This window comes from Ranitomeya variabilis, chromosome 1 (genome assembly GCF_051348905.1).
Source record: "Ranitomeya variabilis isolate aRanVar5 chromosome 1, aRanVar5.hap1, whole genome shotgun sequence".
Classification (NCBI taxonomy): domain Eukaryota; kingdom Metazoa; phylum Chordata; class Amphibia; order Anura; family Dendrobatidae; genus Ranitomeya; species Ranitomeya variabilis.
Window position 1 is genome coordinate 105,019,387 of NC_135232.1, and position 21,876 is coordinate 105,041,262.

Genomic DNA, 21,876 nt, shown 5'->3' on the forward strand with positions numbered 1-21,876 from the left:
TAAAACAAGGCTGTGTTCTTGCTCCAACACCGGTGCGGGATGCTATTCTCTGCAATTTTAAGTGATGCCTTTAACAACTGTGAAGATGGAATCCAGGTTAAGTACAGGACTGATGGCAAGCTATTCAACCCAAAACGCCTGAAGGTGGTTACGAAAGTGCATGAGACTGTTATCCTTGAATTATTATTTGCTGATGACTGTGCACTTAACGCTAGAACAGAACAGCAGATGCAGCATGAAATGGACTGTTTTTCGCAACAGTTTTGGTCTCGAGATCAACATTAGAAAAACCGAAGTCATGTATCAACCTGTTCTAGGAAAACTATACAAGGAGCCACGTATCACTGTGAAGGAGCAAAACCTCAAAGCAGTCGATAACTTCACCTACTTAGGCAGCACACTTTCCCGTGAAGTAACCATAGACGTTGAGGTTAATAACAGAATTGCCAAAGCCAGTGCTGCCTTCGGGAGACTGCGTAAGAACGACTGGGAATGAAGGGGACTCAGCCTTACCACCAAGCTGAAGGTCTATTGCGCGGTGGTCCTCACTACACTTCTCTATGCTAGCGAGACCCGGACAGTCTACAGCCGGCATGCTAAACAGCTTAATCATTTCCACATGAGTTTCCTCCGCAGTCTCCTCCACATCAGGTGGCAAGATAATGTCCCGGACATGGCAATTCTGGAATAAATGGCTCTGCAGTGTTTACACTCTCCTGCTGAAAGTTCAAGCCAGGTGGGCTGGACACATGGTTAGAATGCCTGACAGCCGACTACCGAAACAACTGCTGTACGGAGAACTGTGCCAAGGAAAGCAAGCAGTTGAGGGGCAGAATAAGCACTATAAATACTGCCTTAAGGTGTCTCTCAAAAAGCTGGAAGTCAACACCAATGAATGGGAAGAGCTTGCCCTGGATCGTCCAGATTGGAGGGGCAGGATCACCTCAGGAGCATGTGCAGCTGAAGATAGGAAAATCTTTGACGCAAAAAGAAAGCGCGCTGTCCGCAAGGCACAAGTAGAATCTGGTGTACTGACCACATCTGCTTCCTTATGTCAATATGTGGGCGAACCTTCAGGGCCCGGATTGGACTCATCAGCCACCTCCGGACCCATAACTATTAATTCTCTTCTAACCCTGAAGTCATGGTCATCTTCGACTATGAAGCACGAACATCCTCATTACAGTGATCAAAAGGAACCAATAGGAAAAATTCTCTATTGTTGCTGGGTACCAGCCGGCAGATCTCGGCGAGCACACTGTGTATGCTCCCTCCATTTTTTTCCAGGAAGATGATGTGCGGGACCAGGGGACGCATCAGGAGGGTCCGAGGATGGCGAAGGTATCAGGGGGGATTTGAAAGACCCCTTTTCTCTCATATGTTAGATTGTTTCAGAGGAGAGAGAAATGAATTGTAAATCAGACTTTTTTTTTTTTTATTGCGATCATGTGACAGGGGACTGTAAAACCCGGCCCTCATCATGTTCTACAGGGTCTCGGCAACCCCGGAGATTTTCTGATGCTGCGTGGCGCTATACCCTTATTTCTCAGTGCCGTTAACCCCTTTCCGACATCAGGTGTAATGGTACGCCGATGTCGGACCCCCTCCCTTTGATGTGGGCTCTGGCGATGAGCTCACATATTTCATGGCACATATCAGCTGTTTTGAACAGCTGACATGTGCCCGAAACAGCCACGGGTGAAATCGCAATCCACCTGCGGCTATTAACCTGTTAAATGCCGCTGTCAAATGTCGACAGCGGCATTTAACATGCTCTTCTGGCAATCGCGTGTTTGAAGGTTGCCTATTCCAGACGCCATGTTTCAGATCTTTCCAAAGATGTTCAATAGGATTTAGCTCAGGGCTCATAGAAGGCCACTGCAGAATAGTCTAATGTTTTCCTCTTAGCCATTCTTGGGTGTTTTTAGCTGTGTGTTTTGGGTCATTATCCTATTGCAAGACCCATGACCTGCGACTGAGACCAAGCTTTCTGACACTGGGCAGAACATTTCTCTCTAGAATCTGTTGATAGTCTTGAGATTTCACTGTACCCTGCACAGATTCTAGACACCCTGTGCCAGATGTAGCAAAGCAGTCCCAGAACATAACAGAGCCTCCTCCTTGTTTCACAGTAGGGGCAGTGTTCTTTTCTTGATATTCTTCATTTTCCCGTCTGTGAACATAGAGCTGATGTGCCTTGCCAAAAAGTTCAATTTTTGTCTCATTTGTCCATAGGACATTCTCCAAGAAGCTTTGTGGCTTGTCAACATGTAGTTTGGCAAATTGCAGTCTGGCTTTTTTATGATTTTTTTTCAACAGTGGTGTCCTCCTTGGTCGTCTCCCATCAAGTCCACTTTGGCTCATACAAGGACGGATGGTGCGATCTGACTCTGATGTTCCTTGAGCTTGAAGGTCACCTTTAATCTGTTTAGAAGTTTTTCTGGTCTCTTTCGTTACCATTCGTATTATCCGTCTCTTAGATTTGTCATCAATTTTTCTCCTGCGGCCACGCCCAGCGAGGTTGGCTACAGTCCCATGGACCTTAAAGTTCTGAAAAATATGTGCAGCTGTAGTCACAGGAACATCAAGTTGTTTGGAGATGGTCTTATAACTTTTACTGTTGTGAAATTGGATTTTGGGCTCCCCCGGTGGCCACTGGTGGAATTGAACTGGTGTGCTTCATCCCCTCTGTTCACCTGTTTCCATCAGGATGTGGGAGTCGCTATTTAACCTTGCTCCTCTGTCACTTCCATGCCGGTCAACATTGTAATCAGAAGCCTTTCTGTGCATGTTCCTGCTGCTAGACAACTCCCAGCTAAGTTGGACTTTAGTCCTCGTTTGTTTTTGCATTTTGTTCCAGTTCACAGCTGTAGTTTCGTTTCTGTGTCTGGAAAGCTCTTGTGATCTGAAATTGCCACTCTGATGTTATGAGTTAATACTAGAGTCTTAAAGTAATTTCAGGATGGTATTTTGATAGGGTTTTCAGCTGACCATGAAAGTGCCCTTTCTGTCTTCCTGCTATCTAGTAAGCGGACCTCAATTTTGCTAAACCTATTTTCATACTACGTTTGTCATTTCATCTTAAATCACCGCCAATATATGTGGGGGCCTCTGTCTGCCTATCGGGGAAATTTCTCTAGAGGTGAGCCAGGACTATATTTTCCTCTGCCAGGATTAGTTAGTCCTCCGGCCGGCACTGGGCGTCTAGGGATAAAAAACGTAGGCAACGCTACCCGGCTACTGTTAGTTGTGCGGCAGGTTTAGTTCATGGTCAGTTTAGTTTCCATCCTTCCAAGAGCTAGTACTTATGTTTGCTGGGCTATGTTCTCTTGCCATTGAGAACCATAACATTTTACCTTTAACATTTTTGCCTATAATTTTCTTTCTAATCTCCTGAGACAACTCTTTCCTTCGCTTCCTCTGGTCCATGGTGTGATACTCACTGTGCTGTTTGGTGACATGGTGTGTATCTGTAGCCCTATCTACAGGCCCACTCACTGATTCCAAGATTGTAGACACCTGTGATGCTAGTTAGTGGATACACCTTGATTTAACATGTCCCTTTCGTCACTTTATTTTCAGGGGTACCATCATTTCTGTTCAGGCCTATTTCATGAGTTATATTTATTTATTTTTTAATTCTGTAGCTTGGTGGAAAAGCAATGTCTGACTTTCATTTGTTAATTTTCATAGATATTATTACTTTTGTCTGATTCAAGTTATTTCTGTGACCTTTGTGGGGTTTTCTGTCATTAAACGAGGGGAACCAACAATTTTGACCACGTGTGTAAATCCCATCAACTTTGATGCAAAAATACACAGCGTCAAAAGCTCATTGTGGGCACACAGGTGTAAGGGGGTACCCTCTCTGTTCCGTGGTGACATACTCTACCCTGCACTCTATTACACTTGGCGTAGTCGGCAGGATGTCACACGGTAGCGCGGAAAGGGCAGACCAAGCAGTTGGGGAAGCTCCCAGGTCTAGCATTTCCCCGGGAGCCATGTTGAATAATTTGCCAAGGTTCACTGGGAGCAATGTGATGCTGTGGAGCTGGACGGAGCGTATCCGGGGAATGATGCGGATGCACCCCATGACACCAGCCCTGGAGGCAGAGATTGCATTGATGGCACTGGAGGGGAGGCACGGGATTCTGTCTTGCATAGGTCTCCCCGGGAGAGAGATACCCTAGACAAAGTGCTGCGCATACTGGAGGAGACGCATGGGGACCCCACTGACGTAGGGGAACTTCGCATGCGACTGTTTCACCGGGTACAAAGAGAGGGGGAGACTGTGACCCAATTTATAAATGCCCTACAAGAGCTTCACATTGCTATTAGACGGAAAGACGGTGTAGGTGTAGGGCCAGTTTATGTGGTGCTCAGGGATCAGCTGGTGATGGGACTGCGTGACGCAATGATGAAACAGGCACTGCGAGAGCGCATGCGGGTGAAGCCAGACATGACTTTCTCTGAAGTTGGCAGTGAAGCACGTGTGCGAGAGCAAGAACAGGGCCAGTGGGGAGGGTATGGAGCGGGGAGGTAACCATCACCGCAGACAATTTCCCTCAATGGGTGGAGGACCTGAAAATGGAGATTAAGCAGGTCCGTGAAGAAATGGCGGCCTCAAAAAGAACTCTGGCAGTAGGGCCCGGCCCTTTGGTGCGAGGCGGAGAAGCTGCCCCCCGAAAGGAGGGTGAAGCTACCAGGAGGAGAAGCCCTCTTACATGCTACACCTGTGGAGAGCCCGGCCACATCGCCCGATGGTGTCCCCGCCGGAGCCGACCATCCCCGCGCCCTCCTTTAAACTAGGTGGCTCCGAGCTCGAGGGATGCCGCTCGGAGCGTGGAGAGCAGAAGAGGAGTAGTAAAAGTCCCCCCTGCCTTGTTTCCACGTGCCCCCTGGTCTGGGCAGAAATCAATGGAAGAGCGGTGCAGTGCCTGGTGGACACAGGCTCACAAGTGACCACCATGCCTGAGGGATATTTCCGCCATCACTTCAAGGAGGCGCTACGGCCCGAATGGGGCCCTGTGATCAAACTTATGGCAGCCAATCATTTGCCCATCCCGGTCGCAGGGGTAGTATGGATGAACATAGAGGTCTGCGGTAAAGATGTCAGGAGGAGAGGAGTAGTATTGGTGGATGGAGAAGTAGCTAAAGACCATACCGTGACCCTTGGCATGAATGTGTTAAAAGACCTCAGGAGCCTTCTTTTCAACGAGTCCCCGGAACAGTTCCTACAACAATGGAGCGACCAAACACCCCAGAAAAGGGTTTTTCAACAACTGATACGGACAGCCCAAGTCCGGAAAGCATACAGCGACGGAAAGGAACTCGGCAAAGTCATCGTCCCCGCCTCTGTCAATCGAGTGTTGCCCCCTGGACAGATGGTCCTTCCCCTGCCTATACGAACTGGTATCCCGCTGGAAGGGGTGAAAGTCCAGATTGAGCCCAGCAGAGTCGACCAGCTGCCGTCAGGAATATTGGTCACGAGGTCCCTGGCTACCGTGTGGGACGGAACTGTCCTTGTGCGCTGCATGAATTTGGGAGAGACAGATGCAACTTTACCCCCCAGGAGTGAAGTCACCCAGGTCCTGGGCCTCCCAGATGAGCTGGTCCCATCGGAAATGGTACAGCTGACCGCTAGGCCAGAAGATCCATGGCTGGTGACCGTCAAAGCGGAGGCAGCTCCGGACCCCAGACTGCTGCAAGAAGGGCGACAGATATTGGAACGCATGAGGGCGGAGCTCTCAGAACTTACCCCACAGCAGGTACCTAAGGTGGAAGCCTTATTGGGGAAATATCGTGAGGTGTTCGCCAGAGACAAAGATGACTTTGGACGTACCACGGCCATCACCCACGAGATACCCACGGGGGATGCAGCCCCAATCCGGGAACGGTACCGCCAAATACCCCCACAGATGTACCAGGAGGTGAAGGGAATGCTGTCACATATGTTGAAGGAGGGAGTCATACGTGAGAGTCAGAGCCCGTGGGCTGCCCCTATAGTCTTGGTGAGGAAGAAGGACGGGTCCTTGCGGTTCTGTGTGGACTACCGCTGGCTCAACGCTTGCACTGTGCGGGACTCATACCCACTGCCCAGGATAGAGGAGTCCCTGTCGGCACTAGGGAATGCCAGGTACTTCTCCACGTTAGACTTGGCCAGCGGCTACTGGCAGGTGCCCATGTCCGAGCGAGACCGAGCAAAGACAGCTTTCATCCTTCAGATGGGACTGTATGAGTTCGACCGGATGCCCTTTGGCCTAGCCAACGCCCCTGGAACATTTCAGCGACTCATGGAGAGATGTCTGGGAGACTTGAACTTTGAAGCCACTTTGATTTACTTGGATGACATCATCGTCTTTGCCCCCACCTTTGAGGAGCATCTGCAGAGACTGTTGCAAGTTCTGAGTCAGCTACAGAAGTACAGCTTGAAAGTGAAACCCCAGAAATGTCACCTCTTCCGGACTGAGATTGAATACTTGGGGCATGTTGTCTCCGCTGAGGGGATGAGGCCTTCCCAGGAGAAGATCGCTGCGGTACAAGAGTGGCCAACTCCAAAAAGTGTGAAGGATGTGTGTGCGTTCCTGGGACTCACAGGATACTTCAGACGCTTCGTAAAAGACTTTGCTCGCCTTGCTAATCCACTCCAGGAGTTGTTGAGGGGAGTGCCCTCTTGCGCCAGAAACAGGAACATACAGTGGGGGAAGCATCAGGAAGAGGCATTCTTAGCTCTGAAGAAGGCCCTGACGGAGACCCCTGTGCTGGCCTACGCCAACTTCACGCAGTCGTTCATCTTGCACACTGATGGGAGCCTGCAGGGCCTTGTGGCAGTACTATCACAGATGCAGGACGGATAAGAGCGCGTCATCGCATACACCAGTCGGTCTCTGCATGACTCGGAAAGGAATCCAGAAAACTACAGTTCGTTTAAGCTGGAGTTGTTGGCGCTGGTGTGGGCAATGACTGAGAAGTTCGCGGAATATCTGGCTGGCTCAGAAGTTCATGTATGCACCGATAACAATCCGCTGGCCCATCTCGAGACTGCCAAGTTAGGGGCCCTAGAACAACGTTGGGTAGCCCGAATGGCCAAGTTTCGATACAGAATTTTGTATAAAAGAGGAGCCGAGATAGTTCACTCGAGAGAGGACATCTGCATGAACAATCGCAAACCAGCACCCAGCCAGGATGAAGAACTGGAGGATGTGGAAGTTCCAGTTTTTGGAGAGACTGCCAGGACGGTGGCAGCGGCACGGGAAAGTGAACAGGAAGAGGCCTGTGTGAATTTGTTGGAGCAGCCCCGCGACGAGTGGGTCCGAGTGCAGCAAGAGGATCAGGAACTAGCTCAGTTGAGGCGGTGGGTCGTACCTGAACAAATGCCCAATTGTCACGAGAGGAGGTCCATGTCACCTGTAGTGCTGAAGATGTTACGCCAGTGGGAGAGGCTCCAGTTGCGGGATGGTATCCTGTTCCGGAAGGTATTCCTGCAAACAGAACTCGGTCCTGTATGGCAGGCAGTTATTCCTTCATCCCTGATGGATCAGGTGGCTAAGGAAGCGCATGAGAAAGGAGCAGATTTTGGGCCAGAAAAAAACTTTCCAGTGGTTGCAGCGCCTATTTTATCATCCCCACCTGAGGAACATTGTGGAGAAAGTATGCCAGCAATGCAGGAGTTGTGAGCTGGTAAAACCACCAGAACGAGCTCCCACAGAGACGGTGCGGTCTTCTGGCCCCATGGACCTCCTGGCCATAGATTACTTGACAATTGGACCAGCGCACCAAGGCTATGAGCATTGTTTAGTGATGATTGACCACTTTACTAAATTTGCCGTAGTGACGCCCACACGGGACCAGACTGCCGAGTCTGCTGCTCACGCAATCTGCAAGTATTTCATACAGGTGTACGAGTGTCCTAAGCGCATCCATTCTGAACAGGGGGCCTGCTTCCTCGGAAGAGTGATGGAGGAGCTGCACCAGCTGTACAAGATCGATAAGTCACAGACCACCCCTTACCATCCACAGGGGAACGGGGCTTGTGAAAGATTTAACTGCACTCTGATTCAAATGCTGAGGACACTGGAAGAGGACCAGAAGGCGAGGTGGACTGAGTCCGTCCCTAAATTGGTGTGGGCGTATAACAATCAGAAACAAAGCACCACCGGATTCACTCCCTACTCTTTGTTCTTCAGCCGACCCGGCAAGGGGCTGGCAGAGCTGGAACTGGAGCCTGAGGAGGACTACCCATGGACAGAGGTGTACTCCTGGGTTCAAGAACACTGTCGTCGGCTGCGGACCATTCAACGGCTAGTGCAGAACCGTCTACAAGAATTGGAACACCCCCAGGTAGCTCCTCAAAGGGGGACAGCCCTGCGGCCTGGAGACCGAGTCTTAGTGAGGGAAAAGCGCCCACACAACAAATTTTGGTACCGGTGGGAGAAGAGGCCGTACCGAGTAAAGCGGCGTGTCGGCAACGGGAGTCCCGTTTATGAGGTTCAGACCGAAACGGAAGAGGGGACCCCCACCCGCACACTGCACAGGAATATGTTGCGTCCATGTTTGTCTCAAAATCCTGAATCGGTTCAATTGGCCCCAGCGCCCTCATCGGCTGCACAATGTTGACGTGGAAGATGAGGAAGACTCCCAATTTCTCCGAGGGAACCCAGAAACAGAGCTGGTGCCTGGGATTATCAACGTATCAGAGGAGACATTGACATCACCGCCCCTGCTGATTTGAGATGCTCTGAACGTTCAACAAGTGGTGTACCCCCCGTTCGCTACAATCAAGACGAGTTCATCTGGTAGCAGATCGTGCAAGGACTGGAAGATTGCCAACAGGAACTTCGGGAACTCTCGCCTGTGGAATGGGAGGAAAAAGAGGGGGGAATGTAAGGGGGTTACCTTCTCTGTTCCGTGGTGACATACTCTACCCTGCACTCTAGTACACAGACTGAAAAGGTTTTCGAAAAAAAAAAAAATTTCTGAAGAGTTTTTGATTGGACATTGTCTAATTTGGACAGTTTTTCTTGAGGTTCTGTTTCAAAGAAATGACGTGAAATTTCATTCCTCCCCTACAGCACCAAGAGTTGTTCAAGCACTTTTCAAGAAAAAAAACACCTCATATGAACAGCAAAGAGGATTTGACATAGAAATTCATTTCCCAAGAGTTTTGGAGTAGTTTTTGAGGACGATTTTGGAGACATTCTGCTCAAAAGAATTAGAACAACTGAGTGTGCACATATCAACAGGGTATGTGCAGTTTTATTTAAAACACAACACTCTTCCCTTTATCTCTAAAATCTTTTGGAACACTTGGTCCACTCTTGGTCCGCCTGGATCTCTCTGCAGCATTCGACACTGTGGATCATCAACTCCTTCGTATGCTCTGCACTATCGGGCTCAAGAACACTGTTCTCTCTTTGTTCTCCTCCTATCTCTCTAACCGCTCCTTCACTGTATCATTTGCCGGCTCTTACTCCTCTCCTTGTCTTCTTTCTATCGGGTTCCTCAGGGCTCAGTCCTAGGACCCCTCCTCTTCTTAAACTGCCCCAAACTATCAGCAAATCTGATTTCCAGCATCCCATCTATGCTGATGACCAGGGCCGCCATCAGGGCATTACTGCCCTTTCTGACGTATGGGGCCTGATGAGAAGAGAGAGAGGGCCTGCAGCGGGCCCCCTCTCTTCTGCTTAGTGGGCCTCAGTGGCAGGATTCTGCCGGCTCAGTAACAGTTAACAGCCACCAGCCAATGACAGGCCGACAGCTGACGTCAGTGCGCACGTTGCTAACATATGAAGTCACTGTCATATGCTGAAACGACGCTGCGCGCCTCAGATGCATTGAGTGGAGGACACAGCTGGATCTCAGCCAGGTAAGGAGAACCTTTTTTTTTTGTAAAGCCACTGTGGTGGTAATATGTGGTGGTAATATGTGGTCTGGTCATGGCGTGGTGGTATTTGTTTCTTGTATGTGGTATTATTGGTCCCCATGTGGTGGTAATATGCGATTCGGTCATGGTGTGGTGGTATTTGTTCCTTGCATGTGATATTATTGGTAATTATAAAAATTGAAAAATAAATAAAAATATATCTTAAATTGTATTGGATATTTTAACAAATGTTTAATAAGTTACAGTAGAGCAGAGCCTGGCCAGAGGAGTCTACCTTGTCGTGGTGGCGGATTCAAAAATCTTTAAAATCTTTTGGCCAAAACAAAAGCTCCTGGCTATGCATGTGATATGATGATAGGAACTGTTAATGTGGGATTGGTGAGGACGTGGTGCAGAAGTGGAGTTTTTCCAAAAGTGGGCAGTGGGACTGTGAAAAATTTGACGGGTGGAGGCGGAGCTGTGCTGGAACCTGGACGAATCTCAAGGGGGCCCAGGAGTTTTGCACGTATGGGGCCCTGAAATTCCTAGGGGCAGCCCTGATATCTGATATTGCAATTACCTTGGGAGGTTCAACCATAACTCCGAAGCAGCACGCTCGCTGTCTTGGGGTCATATTTGATACCAAACTTTCTTTTAGGCCTTCTTCTTCACACGTCTGTTTTTTAAGAAGTGCAAATACGGACATATACACACCCACTGTATTCAATGGTGGTGCGCACATGTCAGGGTTTTTTGTAGCCAGGTGATGAGAATGGATTCTGTAGCCAGGGGATGACAATGGAGTCTGTAGCCAGGGGATGAGATCGAAGTCAGTAGCCGAAGGATGAGAACGGATTCTGTAGCCGGGGGATGAAACCTTTCAGATTCTGAAGCGGGAGGATGAGACAGGTCGGATTCTGAAGCCAGGGGAGGAGACCGGTCGGATTCTGTACCCGAGGGATGAGAATGGTCGGATTCTGTAGCCGGGGATGAGACCAGTCAGATTCTGTAGCCAGGGAATGAGACCGGTCAGATTCTGCAGCCGGGTGGATTAGACCGATTGGATTCTGTACCCGAGGGATGAGGACGGTTGGATTCTGTACCAGGGGGATGAGACCAGTCGGATTCTGTAGCTGGGGGATGAGACGAGTCGGATTCTGTACCTGAGGGATGAGAATGGTCGGATTCTGTACCAGGGGGATGAGAATGGTTGGATTCTGTAGCCGAGGGATGACAATTGATTCTGCAGTTGGGTATGAAACCAGTCAGATTTTGTAGCCGGAGGATGAGACTGGTCAGATTTTGTAGCTGGGGGATGACAATGGATTCTGCAGTCGGTCAAGTTCATGAATTGCAGCCATTACTGTGACTACAAGTGTGTGCTCATGTCAGCATTGCACCACCAGGGCCATTTGGCAAAATTAGGCCGGGGTCACACTAGCGTAGAATACGGACGAGTGCTATGCGAGAAAACATTGCATAGCACTCGACCATTGTTAACCTATGGGGCAGCTCACATCACTGTTTTTTTCTTGAGTGTATTCAGTGTGCGTGTAAAATAGCAGCATGCTTGGATTGTACCCGTATATCGCCTGAGTCTCGCCAATACAAGTCTATGGGTGAGAGCAGGGCTGCCACTAGAAATTTCGGGGCCCCATACTGGCAAAATTTTCGGGGCCCCCTTGAGACTCGGCCCAGGCTCCATCCCAGCCCCGCCTCCATCCTTCTATCTGTCCACAGTCCCACCGCTCTCTTGGAAAAACTCCACTTCTCACCTATCACACATTAAGGGTATGTGCACACGTTGCGGGTCCGCAGCATCTTTCCATACGTTTACAGTACAATGTAAACCTATGGAAAATGCAATCCGCAGAGCCCATGCTGCGGAAAAAAATGTGGAGACGATGTGTTGTTTATTCCGCAGCATGTCAATTCTTTGTGCGGATTCCGCAGCGGTTTGCACCTGCTCCATAATAGGAATCCGTAGTTGTAAAACCGCAGGTGGAATCCGCACAAAATCTGCGGTAAATCCGCAGGTAAAACGCAGTGCCTTTTACCTGCAGATTTCTCAAATCCGCTGCAGAAAAATCCGCAGAGCTCAAAACAACGTGTGCACATACTCTAACAGTTCCCATCACCAGATCACACATATAGCCGGCAGCTTTTGTTTTGGCCAAAAGATTTTTTAAGCCGCCACCATAACACAGTAGACACTTTTGGCCAGGCCCTACTCTACTGTAACCTATTAAATATTTGTTAAAATATGCAATACAATTTAGGTATATTTTTATTTATTTTTCAATTTTTTAAATGACCAATAATATCACATATAAGGAACAAATACCACCGCACCATGACCAGACCACATATTACCACCACAGTGATCGAATAATATCACATACAAGGAACAAATACCACAACACCATGACCAGACCACATATTACCACCACAAAGTGACCAAATAGCACATACAAGGGACAAATACCGCAACACCATGACCAGACCACATATTACCACCACATAGAGACTGAATACTACAATACTGATCAGTAATAAAAAGAAACACAATACTATCACCATAAGTGCCATTATACACAGGAGATCTGTACTTAGTATGCAGTGTCTGTGTACAGGTAATAGTTATCACTGGAGACATTATACACAGGACCTCAGTATATATTGTATAATGTAGAGGTAATACAGTGACCACTGGTGACATTGTACACAGGACCGCTGTATGGAGTATACATTGTATATTGTCAGTGTATACTGACTCACCAGTGACGTCTCTAGGTGAAGTCCTTCATCTTTGCTTTTCACTTCTTTCAGCCAGGGCTCGTCTCTGCAGGAAATAACACAGTTATCTCGAGCTCCGCTTGCAGAACACATTACATAATTTTTCCCAACTTCTACATTACACCACATGAAGAAAAAAAGGCGACATAGTGTCACTCTGCACAGCAACAGGACCGCCCCCCATTTAAAACAGTATACTCAAAAAATAAATACATCACTGCAGTAATAATATCCCTTAATTAGCCCCTATGGTAATAATATTCCCCATCCTAGCCCCCGTGTGTCTCATTCCTGCCTTCAGCCATATGTTCTCCCATCCTGCCCTCATGAGTATCCATTCTGCCCCATATGATCTCCCCATCTGTCTCCATCGTATCCATCCTGCCCCATGATCCTGCATGATCTGTCTCCAATCCTGCCTCATCTGTCTCCAATGCATGCCCGTAGCTCCATTCTGACCCCTATGCCTGCAATCCTGCCCCGTGTCTCCAGTCATGCCCCCAGTGTCCAGCATTCTGCCCCCATGTCCAGCATTCTGCCCCCATGTCCAGCATTCTGCCAAAATGTCCAGCATTCTGCCGCCCCCCTGGCCTGCATTCTGCCGCCCCAGTGTCCAGCATTCTGCCCCAGTGTCCAGCATTCTGCCGCCCCCCCGTCTAGCATTCTGCCGCCCCCCTGTCCTGCATTCTGCCGCCCCCCTGTCCTGCATTCTGCCGCCCCCCTGTCCAGCATTCTGCCGCCCCCCTGTCCAGCATTCTGCCGCCCCCCTGTCCAGCATTCTGCCGCCCCAGTGTCCAGCATTCTGCCGCCCCAGTGTCCAGCCTTCTGCCGCCCCGGGCCCCCCGGATCGCCGCTCTCAATAAAAAAAAAAGGTCTTCTTACCTGGCCACACTCCTGCTGCGAAGCTCCCTCCACGCAGCTGAAGCGCGCACTCGCCGGCGACTGACAATGACGCTGATTTACTGAAATACAGTGGTTTTTGTGCGGATTCCACCTGCGGTTTTACACCTGCGGATTTCTATTGAGGAGCAGGTGTAAGCCGCTGCGGAATCCGCACAAAGAATTGACATGCTGCGGAATAAACAACACATCGTCTCCACATTTTTTTCCGCACCATGTGCACTGCGGATTTTGTTTTCCATAGGTTTACATGGTACTGTAAACTCATAGAAAACTGCTGCGAATCCGCAGCATGTGCACATACCCTCACACTGGTCCGAGTGCTAGGCGATGTTTTCTCACATAGCACTGTCCCTAGTCTATAGTAGTCTGACTCATGCAGTGCTGCGCACTTACCACGCACAGGCTGCAGTGATCATGTGCGTACAACAGGTGGCAGCAGAGGTCGGGAGTCGTGGAGAGTTCTGACTTCCGGTGACGCTTGTGGATGACCTGGAGGAAGGTCGGTGGTGAGTGTAGCTGCTGTGCACGGGAGGTGACAGAGCGGCGACATGTGCGCCTGCGGCTTTTGTTGTCATAGTAACCTGCGGGGTGGCTGAATGTGCTGGGATTTGTAGTTCCTTTGATCTATGTCTCGGTGCCTATGCCTGCTCCTATGTAACCCTGCCGAGTTGAGATAACGCATTGCTGGGGCTCCACATTTATCATGATTAAGACTAGGGGATAGGCCGTACATTAGTTATGTCTGCTACTTGTCTCCAGCTCGTGTGGAACTACAACCCCCAGGATGTGCAGCTGGACACTACAGTCTGGGGCCACACGTCGGAAACAGCTGCTGCTGGTTGTGACATTATGCATTGCCATACACTGCCATGTCTCTGCTGGGTACAGTAGTGCATCCTGTCGCTGTGAGGCCTCTATGTCCTGCAGTGTGATGGGGGTGCTGACATGGGGTCTTATACACCCCCCCCCCCCCGAGACTTGCTGGCATAGGTGCTTTGGGGGGCAGACATGGGGTCTTATACAGTGCACCCCTGGAGCCCTGCTGCTGGCACCGTCCTCTGTGTCGTTATTGGGGTGAATGGTTAAGGTTACGTTCACACTAAGTGTTGGGCAGGTAGGGAAAAGTCTCAGGGATGTTCACGCAGTTTTTTGAGGGTTTTTTTTTTGACCAGACAGATCCTCTTCACAATCCTCCTCAAACTCTTGGGAAACTGTCCATATTAAATTCATTAAATCCACTTTGCTGTCCATATTAGGAGGTTTTTGAGTTTTTTTCTCCATAAAGAGGCTTTGAAAATTACCTGTTATGGAAAAAGAAAGCGGGTCCTGAAGGAAACCTCTCCAACCACAGCACTTTCTAATTAAAACTGCAAAGAACACCAGGAAAAAAATCTTCCCAAACTCTTCAGAATTGCTTTAGGAAAACTTCCCCAAACCAGAAGCGATCCCTGCAGCGGTTTCTTCTTGAAAAACTTGATTTTGTTTTCCTGAAACTATTTTTGAAGAGGTTTTATTCCTGATGCCATTTTTGCAGCCTATTTTCTTGATATGTGAAGTCTGGTACAGATTACTGGAGGATTTGCATCAAAGGGACGTGTACTTCTTCTTTTATCTCCACCAGGTGCTTTTCTAAACCGCTGCAGGCAAAAAAAACCTCATATAAACAGCAAAGTGGATATTACACTGAATTTAAGTGGCTATGTGCACACACAATTTTTACAGAGAAAAACTTAGCTGTTCTGATCTAGTTTCCTCTATGACAAAAAAAAACTCTACAAAAGGACTGTGTGCACATGGCCAATGATTTTGAGGTGTTGTTTTTAAAGCAGGTCCACTCCAAAACTGTGTGATCCGAGCCTTAGGGCGTGATAATATCTGTAAAGTGCTGTGGAATTAATGGTGCTATATAAATGAGTCAAATAAAAATATGTCCACACTCTGTACTTCTCAGCCATGTTTGTGCTGACAAAATGCTCAAAAGAATGGAGTCTAAGGGGTAAGGTTTCTCCTTATGGAGAGTGACATACCAGCTGGCTTGTCAAGGTATGGAGGCTTATTCGCCGTGCAATGCTCCTCTGGGAAATTAAATATGCAAATTGCCTCTTCTGAGACAAAGAGGACTTAACTCTATAGCGCCACCTGTTGGAAGTAGCGATCCTACAAGTCACAATCAACCCTTTAACGAGTCGTGCAATATGACCGGATAAAAGCCAAATCAGTATCTCAATTCGCAGACACGGTGTTTCGGGCTGTTGGCCTCCTTACCTTGACAAGCCAGAGCTGGTATGTCACTCTCCATAAGGAGAAACGTTACCCCTTAGTCCCCAGTCCAGAGCCTCTCACCTAGCCAAATCAGTTCTCATGCTTCGCACTGACGAGGGCCAACAGCCCGAAACACCGTGTCTGCGAATTGAGATACTGATTTGGCTTTTATCCTAAGTCATATTGCACGACTCGTTAAAGGGTTGATTGTGACTTGTAGGATCGCTACTTCCAACAGGTGGCCCTGTCACCCCAGCCTTTCCTGCCGCATCTGTTGGGATCTGTTTGCTAAACATGATGTAAATATTACATCATAGGGCCATCCCGATCAGGGCACCTTGACGACGGTGGGATGGATTTTATGCTATTTTTGATCAAAAACAGTATTACTAAGAACCCTGAGTTATTTAGATGCACTTTTTACTTATTTAGTTACAGCAGGGTTTTTTTGTTTATTTTGTTTCTTGTATTTTTTATGCTTTATGGCCAATATGAACATGCGTTTATGTGCTGCATGTATACCATCTTAATCAAAGCTCAATTTTTGTGTTTTTTTATGTCAAAATTAGTTTGTCTATTGAGAAACAGGATGTGACGTGAGACCCTGAGAGGAGGCATGAGAAGGTGGAGCAGTCCCCTGTACTGCTTCTACTGGTTATATCCTCCTATAGTAACATTGCATCTGCCCATTCCCTTCTCATCTGTGGTTGTGGGGAATGACCGGCATTTTGCAATAACAACTTGCAATTCTATGTATAGAACATTATAGGTTTTTTTTTTTTGTTTTTTTTTAAAGACTGTGGTCTATTGACTTCTAGAGAAAACTGCCCCAAGATCATTCTTTTACTTATCCCACCTTTTAGGATGTGTAATGTCATTGTAGTACCACAAAAAAAGTTGCACTCTGTAGTGCTAAAGCATGTAAATATGAAATATGAATAGCAATACTGCTTCTGGATAATAGGAAAAAATGAGACGCTTAGAACATAAATTGTCCAGTTCATGCATGCCCAGCAACCAACGACAAGGTGGTCTCAAAACTGCTCGGTCCTAACGTGTCTAGTGTCTAAATTCATGTTTTTCATATTGACATGCTTTAGCACTACAGAGTGCAGCTTTTTTTGTTTATTGTATATGTAGGTAGCTGCTCTTAGTATGCACCTGTTCACATTAGCTTGGAAGTGCCAGTCAGTCTTTTTGTCATTGTATATTATCTCTGTGACCGAGCACTCCGCCCTTCAGCATGTGGTGGATTTGAATTGCAACAAGGTCCTACCTACCCAGAAAATCAGACTTGGAAGAGAGGTATTCACATCTACCCAGGAATTCAGACTTCAGTCTTAGGCCAGGGTCACACTTGCAAGTGTGATGCAAGAAACTAGCACATCAATACCCGACACTGCCGCCGGCACTCGGGACCAGAGTGTGCGACTGCATAGAAATACATGCAGCTGCACACTCCGATCCCGAGTGCCGACGGCAGTGCCGAGTATTGATGCGAGACACTCGCAAGTGTGACCCCGGCCTTAGAGAGGTATTCACGCTAGACACGTAGGACCCAGCAGATCTGAGACCGCCTTGTCATTGGTTGCTGGGCGTGCATGAACTGGCCAAATTATGTGCTAAGTGCCTCACTTTTTCCTAGTATCCAGAAGCAGTATTGCTATTTATATTTCATATTGTCATGCTTTAGAACTACAGAGTGCAACTTTTTTTGTATGTTGTATATGGAGGTAGCTGCTCCGAGTTTGCACCTGTTCACATTAGCTTGGAAGTGCCAGTCAGTCTTTTTGTCATTGTAGTACAACAGGCACAGAGCTTATTCTTTCTATAATTGAACTAATACAATTTTCTAATCTACTTTGTTTCTCAGATCTCTGCTTGCAGTCATGAAATGGGTAATGAATGCATCTCGTGGAGACTTGTCATGAAATAAGAAATGTCTGCAGTTCGTGGAGACTTTCAATAACTACCACCATTCTCTCCATCACACTACCAGGACAGATTTTCATCCGCTAAGGCAGTGTTTCCCAAACTGCAGTCTTCATGGTCCCCAACAGGTCACGTTCTCAGGATTTTCTTGATACTTCCACCACGTGTGTAATACTATCAAGGCAGCAGGAATTCTCCCACCAAACTCCCAATACTATGGGAATTCTGGAAACACAACCTGTGAGGACTGGAGGTTTGGGAAACGCTGGTCTAGGGAAACAACCTTTCCACTCATTGACCGATAGCAGAGATCTCAGAAGTGAGGAACAGCTACACAAAGTGTTAGTAAAATGTTACACAATTTTCTATGTATTGAATAAACTTTGTTTGCTGAAACTGGACTTGTAACATTAGTCTAGCGCTAATCTCCACTTGTGCGATGGCCAGTGTCCATTCTTCATTTTGATTGGCTGCTGGGGTGGTATTAGGTTTGTATTATAAATCATTCTTCGCCACTATGAGACCTATAATATTCATGTAACAAGTGGGTCTGTGCCTTCTGTCTCTGCAGCTATGAGACACAATGATAAGACACAGCAACCTCCAGAAACAAGTCCTGAGTCTATACAAACAGTTCTTGCGAGCTGGAAAGGACAAACCAGGTTTCTTGCCCCAAATCCAGCATGAATTCAGGAAAAATGCCAAAATCCCCAGGACCGATGTCATGCACATAGAATATCTCATGCGCCGTGGCCGGAGACAGCTGGATCAACTGAAAGATGTCAGCACAAAACAGCTCGGAGCCTTCATCAAAACCTCCACCGATGCCTAAAACGTGCCCCCGCCATAAGGGGAAAGACCAGTCTCCTGCTGATGAGCCCTGGAAACACTGGAGATTTTTATGGTGGGTCTTTTGATTCTGTAGACTATGACGAGACCTTCTGAAGAGGCAGCATTATGTAAATTCTGGCCGGATTCTTAACTTAAGTTGGCAAACCCCAGATCAGGAACAAACGGTACAAAGGCATATTTTATATATAAACATATCTTAATGAGCAGAGATGCATTAACTATTGAACTTGCTGTACTAATGATAAAGCTGTAATCTGCTATTCATATCTGAAAATGCTGCAGAATCCAATATCATTAACAGCATTGTCATACTGTGTGGCCACAATGCAAGAAAACTGCCTCTGCGTGCTGTGTGGTGGGGCTTTCATATTGGCTGCATGCTTTCCAGGTAAAGCAGCTTGCCTACAGAATGGGGCAGCTGTTAATGGATAGACCCTTATTGGCCAAAGGGCTTTACGCTACAACGATCAGTTTGAGCCACAAAACGTTATGGTGGCGACTTAGAAGTGTCTGAGTGATGTGTGGCTTTAGCCTAAAATACAGCACAAATAGTAATGAAGATATATTAGTAGTAGCAATATTTTTTGCTGACCATATAACCGGTGTTTATTTAAGGTGCTACTTGTGAATGCTGCGACTGGAGGCATGAGAAGGTGGAGCAGTCCCCTGTACTGCTTCCTACGGGTTATAGCTCATTTTTGACTGTGGAAAATAATAATCTTTATAATAATAATCTTTATTTTTATATAGCGCTAACATATTCCGCAGCGCTTTACAGGTTGCACATGACCGCATATTGCAATTATAGCTCAAATTTCCAAACTACGTTCTATAAAACTTAATAGGGTTGTCAAATCAAAATGAGTAAGTCTGCAGTCACACAGACTTATGAATCCCCCCCAGCGCAAGCATTGTGCGCTGCAAAGATTCGCTGGTTTCTGAGCCGGGACTGGAGGATACATATAAGTTATACATACTTCTGGCCAGAGCCCGACTAGTGGACACAGCCTTGCTCTATACACTTATATTAAGCAAGGCCACACACGACTAGAGACGTTGCTGTCCAGTGTGGGTGGTCCACTAGAGGGTATGGCCTCCCTCCATACAAGTGTATGGAGCGATGCCGTGCCCACTGGACAGGCTCTGGCCGGGAGTATGTGTAACACATAAGTGCCTGCCACTCCTGGCTCAGAAATCAGCGAATCCTTACCCCACGAGGCGAGATATTGCATGGAGCCCCTGACCGAGGAAGATTTACAGTCCTCTTGTGTTTCTTCCATTTTCTAATAATTGTGCTAATGGTTATTGCTTTTTCACCAAGCTGCGTTCCTATTGTCCTGTAGCCCTCTCAGCCTTGTGCAGGTCTACAGTTTTGCAGAGAGCTGTGCACATGTGCAGTCACACCACAATGAGGGACCCCAGATAACATCATACCCCTCTTTCCATATATATCTCCGAGAGCTGCTACTGCGTAGGCATGGGCAGTGCCATCTTGGAGGAGGAATTTTTTTCTTCTCCAGTAAGATGGCGCCGCCGACACATGTGCAGTAGCAGCTATTGGATCACAGCAGCACACACCAATAGCGGCTTCTGCGCAGGCACGGCGAGCGCCATTTTCAAATTGAGGACTCTAGCTGAATAACCTGAAACAAAAAGTATTATTGGCACACAAAACATGCAATTTTGCTGCAGAGCAGGTGCCACGGCTGGCATCTTCCTGTTGAAGGTTTTTTTTTTTTTTTTTTTTTTTAAAGTATATACAGATATTCATTATGCAAACTAGGGGGCAGGTCAGTAAGGGATCAGTGACCTGTCAGCAGTCTGCATTATGAATATCTAATCAGAACACACATACACCAACCCCGCCTTAGGGCACAAGAATCTCATTAACACAAAACTGAAAATAAAGATTAAAGAACATCCACAAGACGGATTTCATCAACCAAGGTATCATTTTCATCAGGATAACGGCGCCAACCTGACACTGTCTTTAGGTTACTGTGCACAATCCTGCTGACAGGTTCCCTTTAATGATTCATCTAGAAAAGCCGCGAAGACACCATCACGTGTTTCTCAACGCAAGCAATGAATAGCCAGGTCTTTCACCGGGAAGGAACAACCACGGGAAGGGCAGCATCCAATAAAGGAAAACCACCTATGCCAAAACATGGTATCCATCCACAGACAGCTGTTTCGGGGTATTTGCCCCTCATCAGTGTGGAGTAGGAAACTGGCTATTAGGAGCAGTGCCTAGTGAAAAGACTATAAACATGAGGATGAATGACCTCAGGGAGATCAAAGCATCCAACACCGCGGAGACACCATCACGTGTTTCTCAACGCAGTGATCCAGAACACTGCCCCCATCCCTTATGGGAAATATGCAAATGCATGTAGAAAAGCCGCAGTGTTCTGGATCACTGCATTGACAAACACGTGATGGTGTCTCCGCGGTGTTGGATGTTTTGATCTCCCCGAGGTCATTCATCCTCATGTTTATACCCTTTAATGATTCAGTCATATGGAAACTATAACTGGTCTATGTCCTCTATCCTCAGGACGCTGCAGTGAGATGCTGGTCCTGTAACCGTCCGTTATCAGAAGTGCATCCTGAGTTTCTGTTCTCTGTGCCACGTCTACTATGAATCCAGAGGGATTGTGGAGATACAGCGTCTGTGCCGTGGATGGACACTGCAGAAATGGATGTAGGATGTAAATGAAGTATAAATCAACTATACCTGTATATACGAATTTTGTATCTGTCTACAAAACCTAATATAGAACTATTTTATATTTCCTTTGAATTGGATTTTGTGTGTAATCCCAAGAGAGGAAGCGCAAAGTATTTAAGTCTGTATGATGCCACTGAAAAGTATTTGCACAATATACTGGAAAAAAAACGGTGTAAGATAAATTTGTGGTATAAAGATATATGATAAATCAGAAGCCTGACGTGTGACTTCTTCTTTTATGAAACTTCTTAGCCTTTGGCGCAGTGAGAAGTATGAAATAATTCATGCCTCCACTAGGGGGAGATAAGAGCATGCATTTCTCTGCAAAGCGATCTCTTTTCTTTTCAATGTTCTTTTTATTGAAGAGTAATGCACATATACACAAATAATGACTATAGTTGAATAACAGTTGAAAAGTATAACAATTAACTTTTGGATTTTTAACAATGACAAAGAGTCTCCTTTTTACAGCGTATTCAGCTTGAACAAGAGCAGTAATAAAATTGGAGCAGTCATCTTCATCAAGAATAACACATAT

General features: G+C 47.2%; 1 protein-coding gene and 1 non-coding gene across 8 annotated transcripts; both read left to right on the forward strand.

Annotated features, from left to right (window-relative positions):
• Nucleotides 1-13,943: 13,943 nt before the first annotated feature.
• SDHAF1 (succinate dehydrogenase complex assembly factor 1) lies at nt 13,944-21,552 on the forward strand. Of its 7 annotated transcripts, none has more exons than XM_077287188.1 (4): nt 13,995-14,067; nt 17,697-18,096; nt 18,327-18,659; nt 21,165-21,316. In XM_077287188.1, the coding sequence occupies exon 3, from the start codon at nt 18,339-18,341 to the stop codon at nt 18,585-18,587; it is 249 nt and encodes an 82-aa protein (XP_077143303.1). In that variant the 5' UTR covers nt 13,995-14,067; nt 17,697-18,096; nt 18,327-18,338; the 3' UTR covers nt 18,588-18,659; nt 21,165-21,316. The 7 variants fall into 7 exon arrangements, 6 of the variants coding, with proteins under 6 accessions (XP_077143286.1, XP_077143313.1, XP_077143303.1 ...); XR_013221508.1 differs by having other exon boundaries at nt 14,048-14,067; nt 17,697-17,721; nt 21,165-21,552; XM_077287171.1 differs by lacking the exon at nt 17,697-18,096 and having other exon boundaries at nt 13,944-14,067.
• On the forward strand, nt 16,433-16,553 carry LOC143797504 (small nucleolar RNA SNORA47). The gene has a single exon (XR_013220520.1). It is a non-coding gene; the product is annotated as a small nucleolar RNA SNORA47 (small nucleolar RNA).
• Nucleotides 21,553-21,876: the final 324 nt, after the last annotated feature.

What these genes read in the sequence shown, in the direction of transcription:
- SDHAF1 (XM_077287171.1), top strand. Translation starts at nt 18,339, where the DNA reads ATGATAAGACACAGCAACCTCCAGAAACAAGTCCTGAGTCTATACAAA.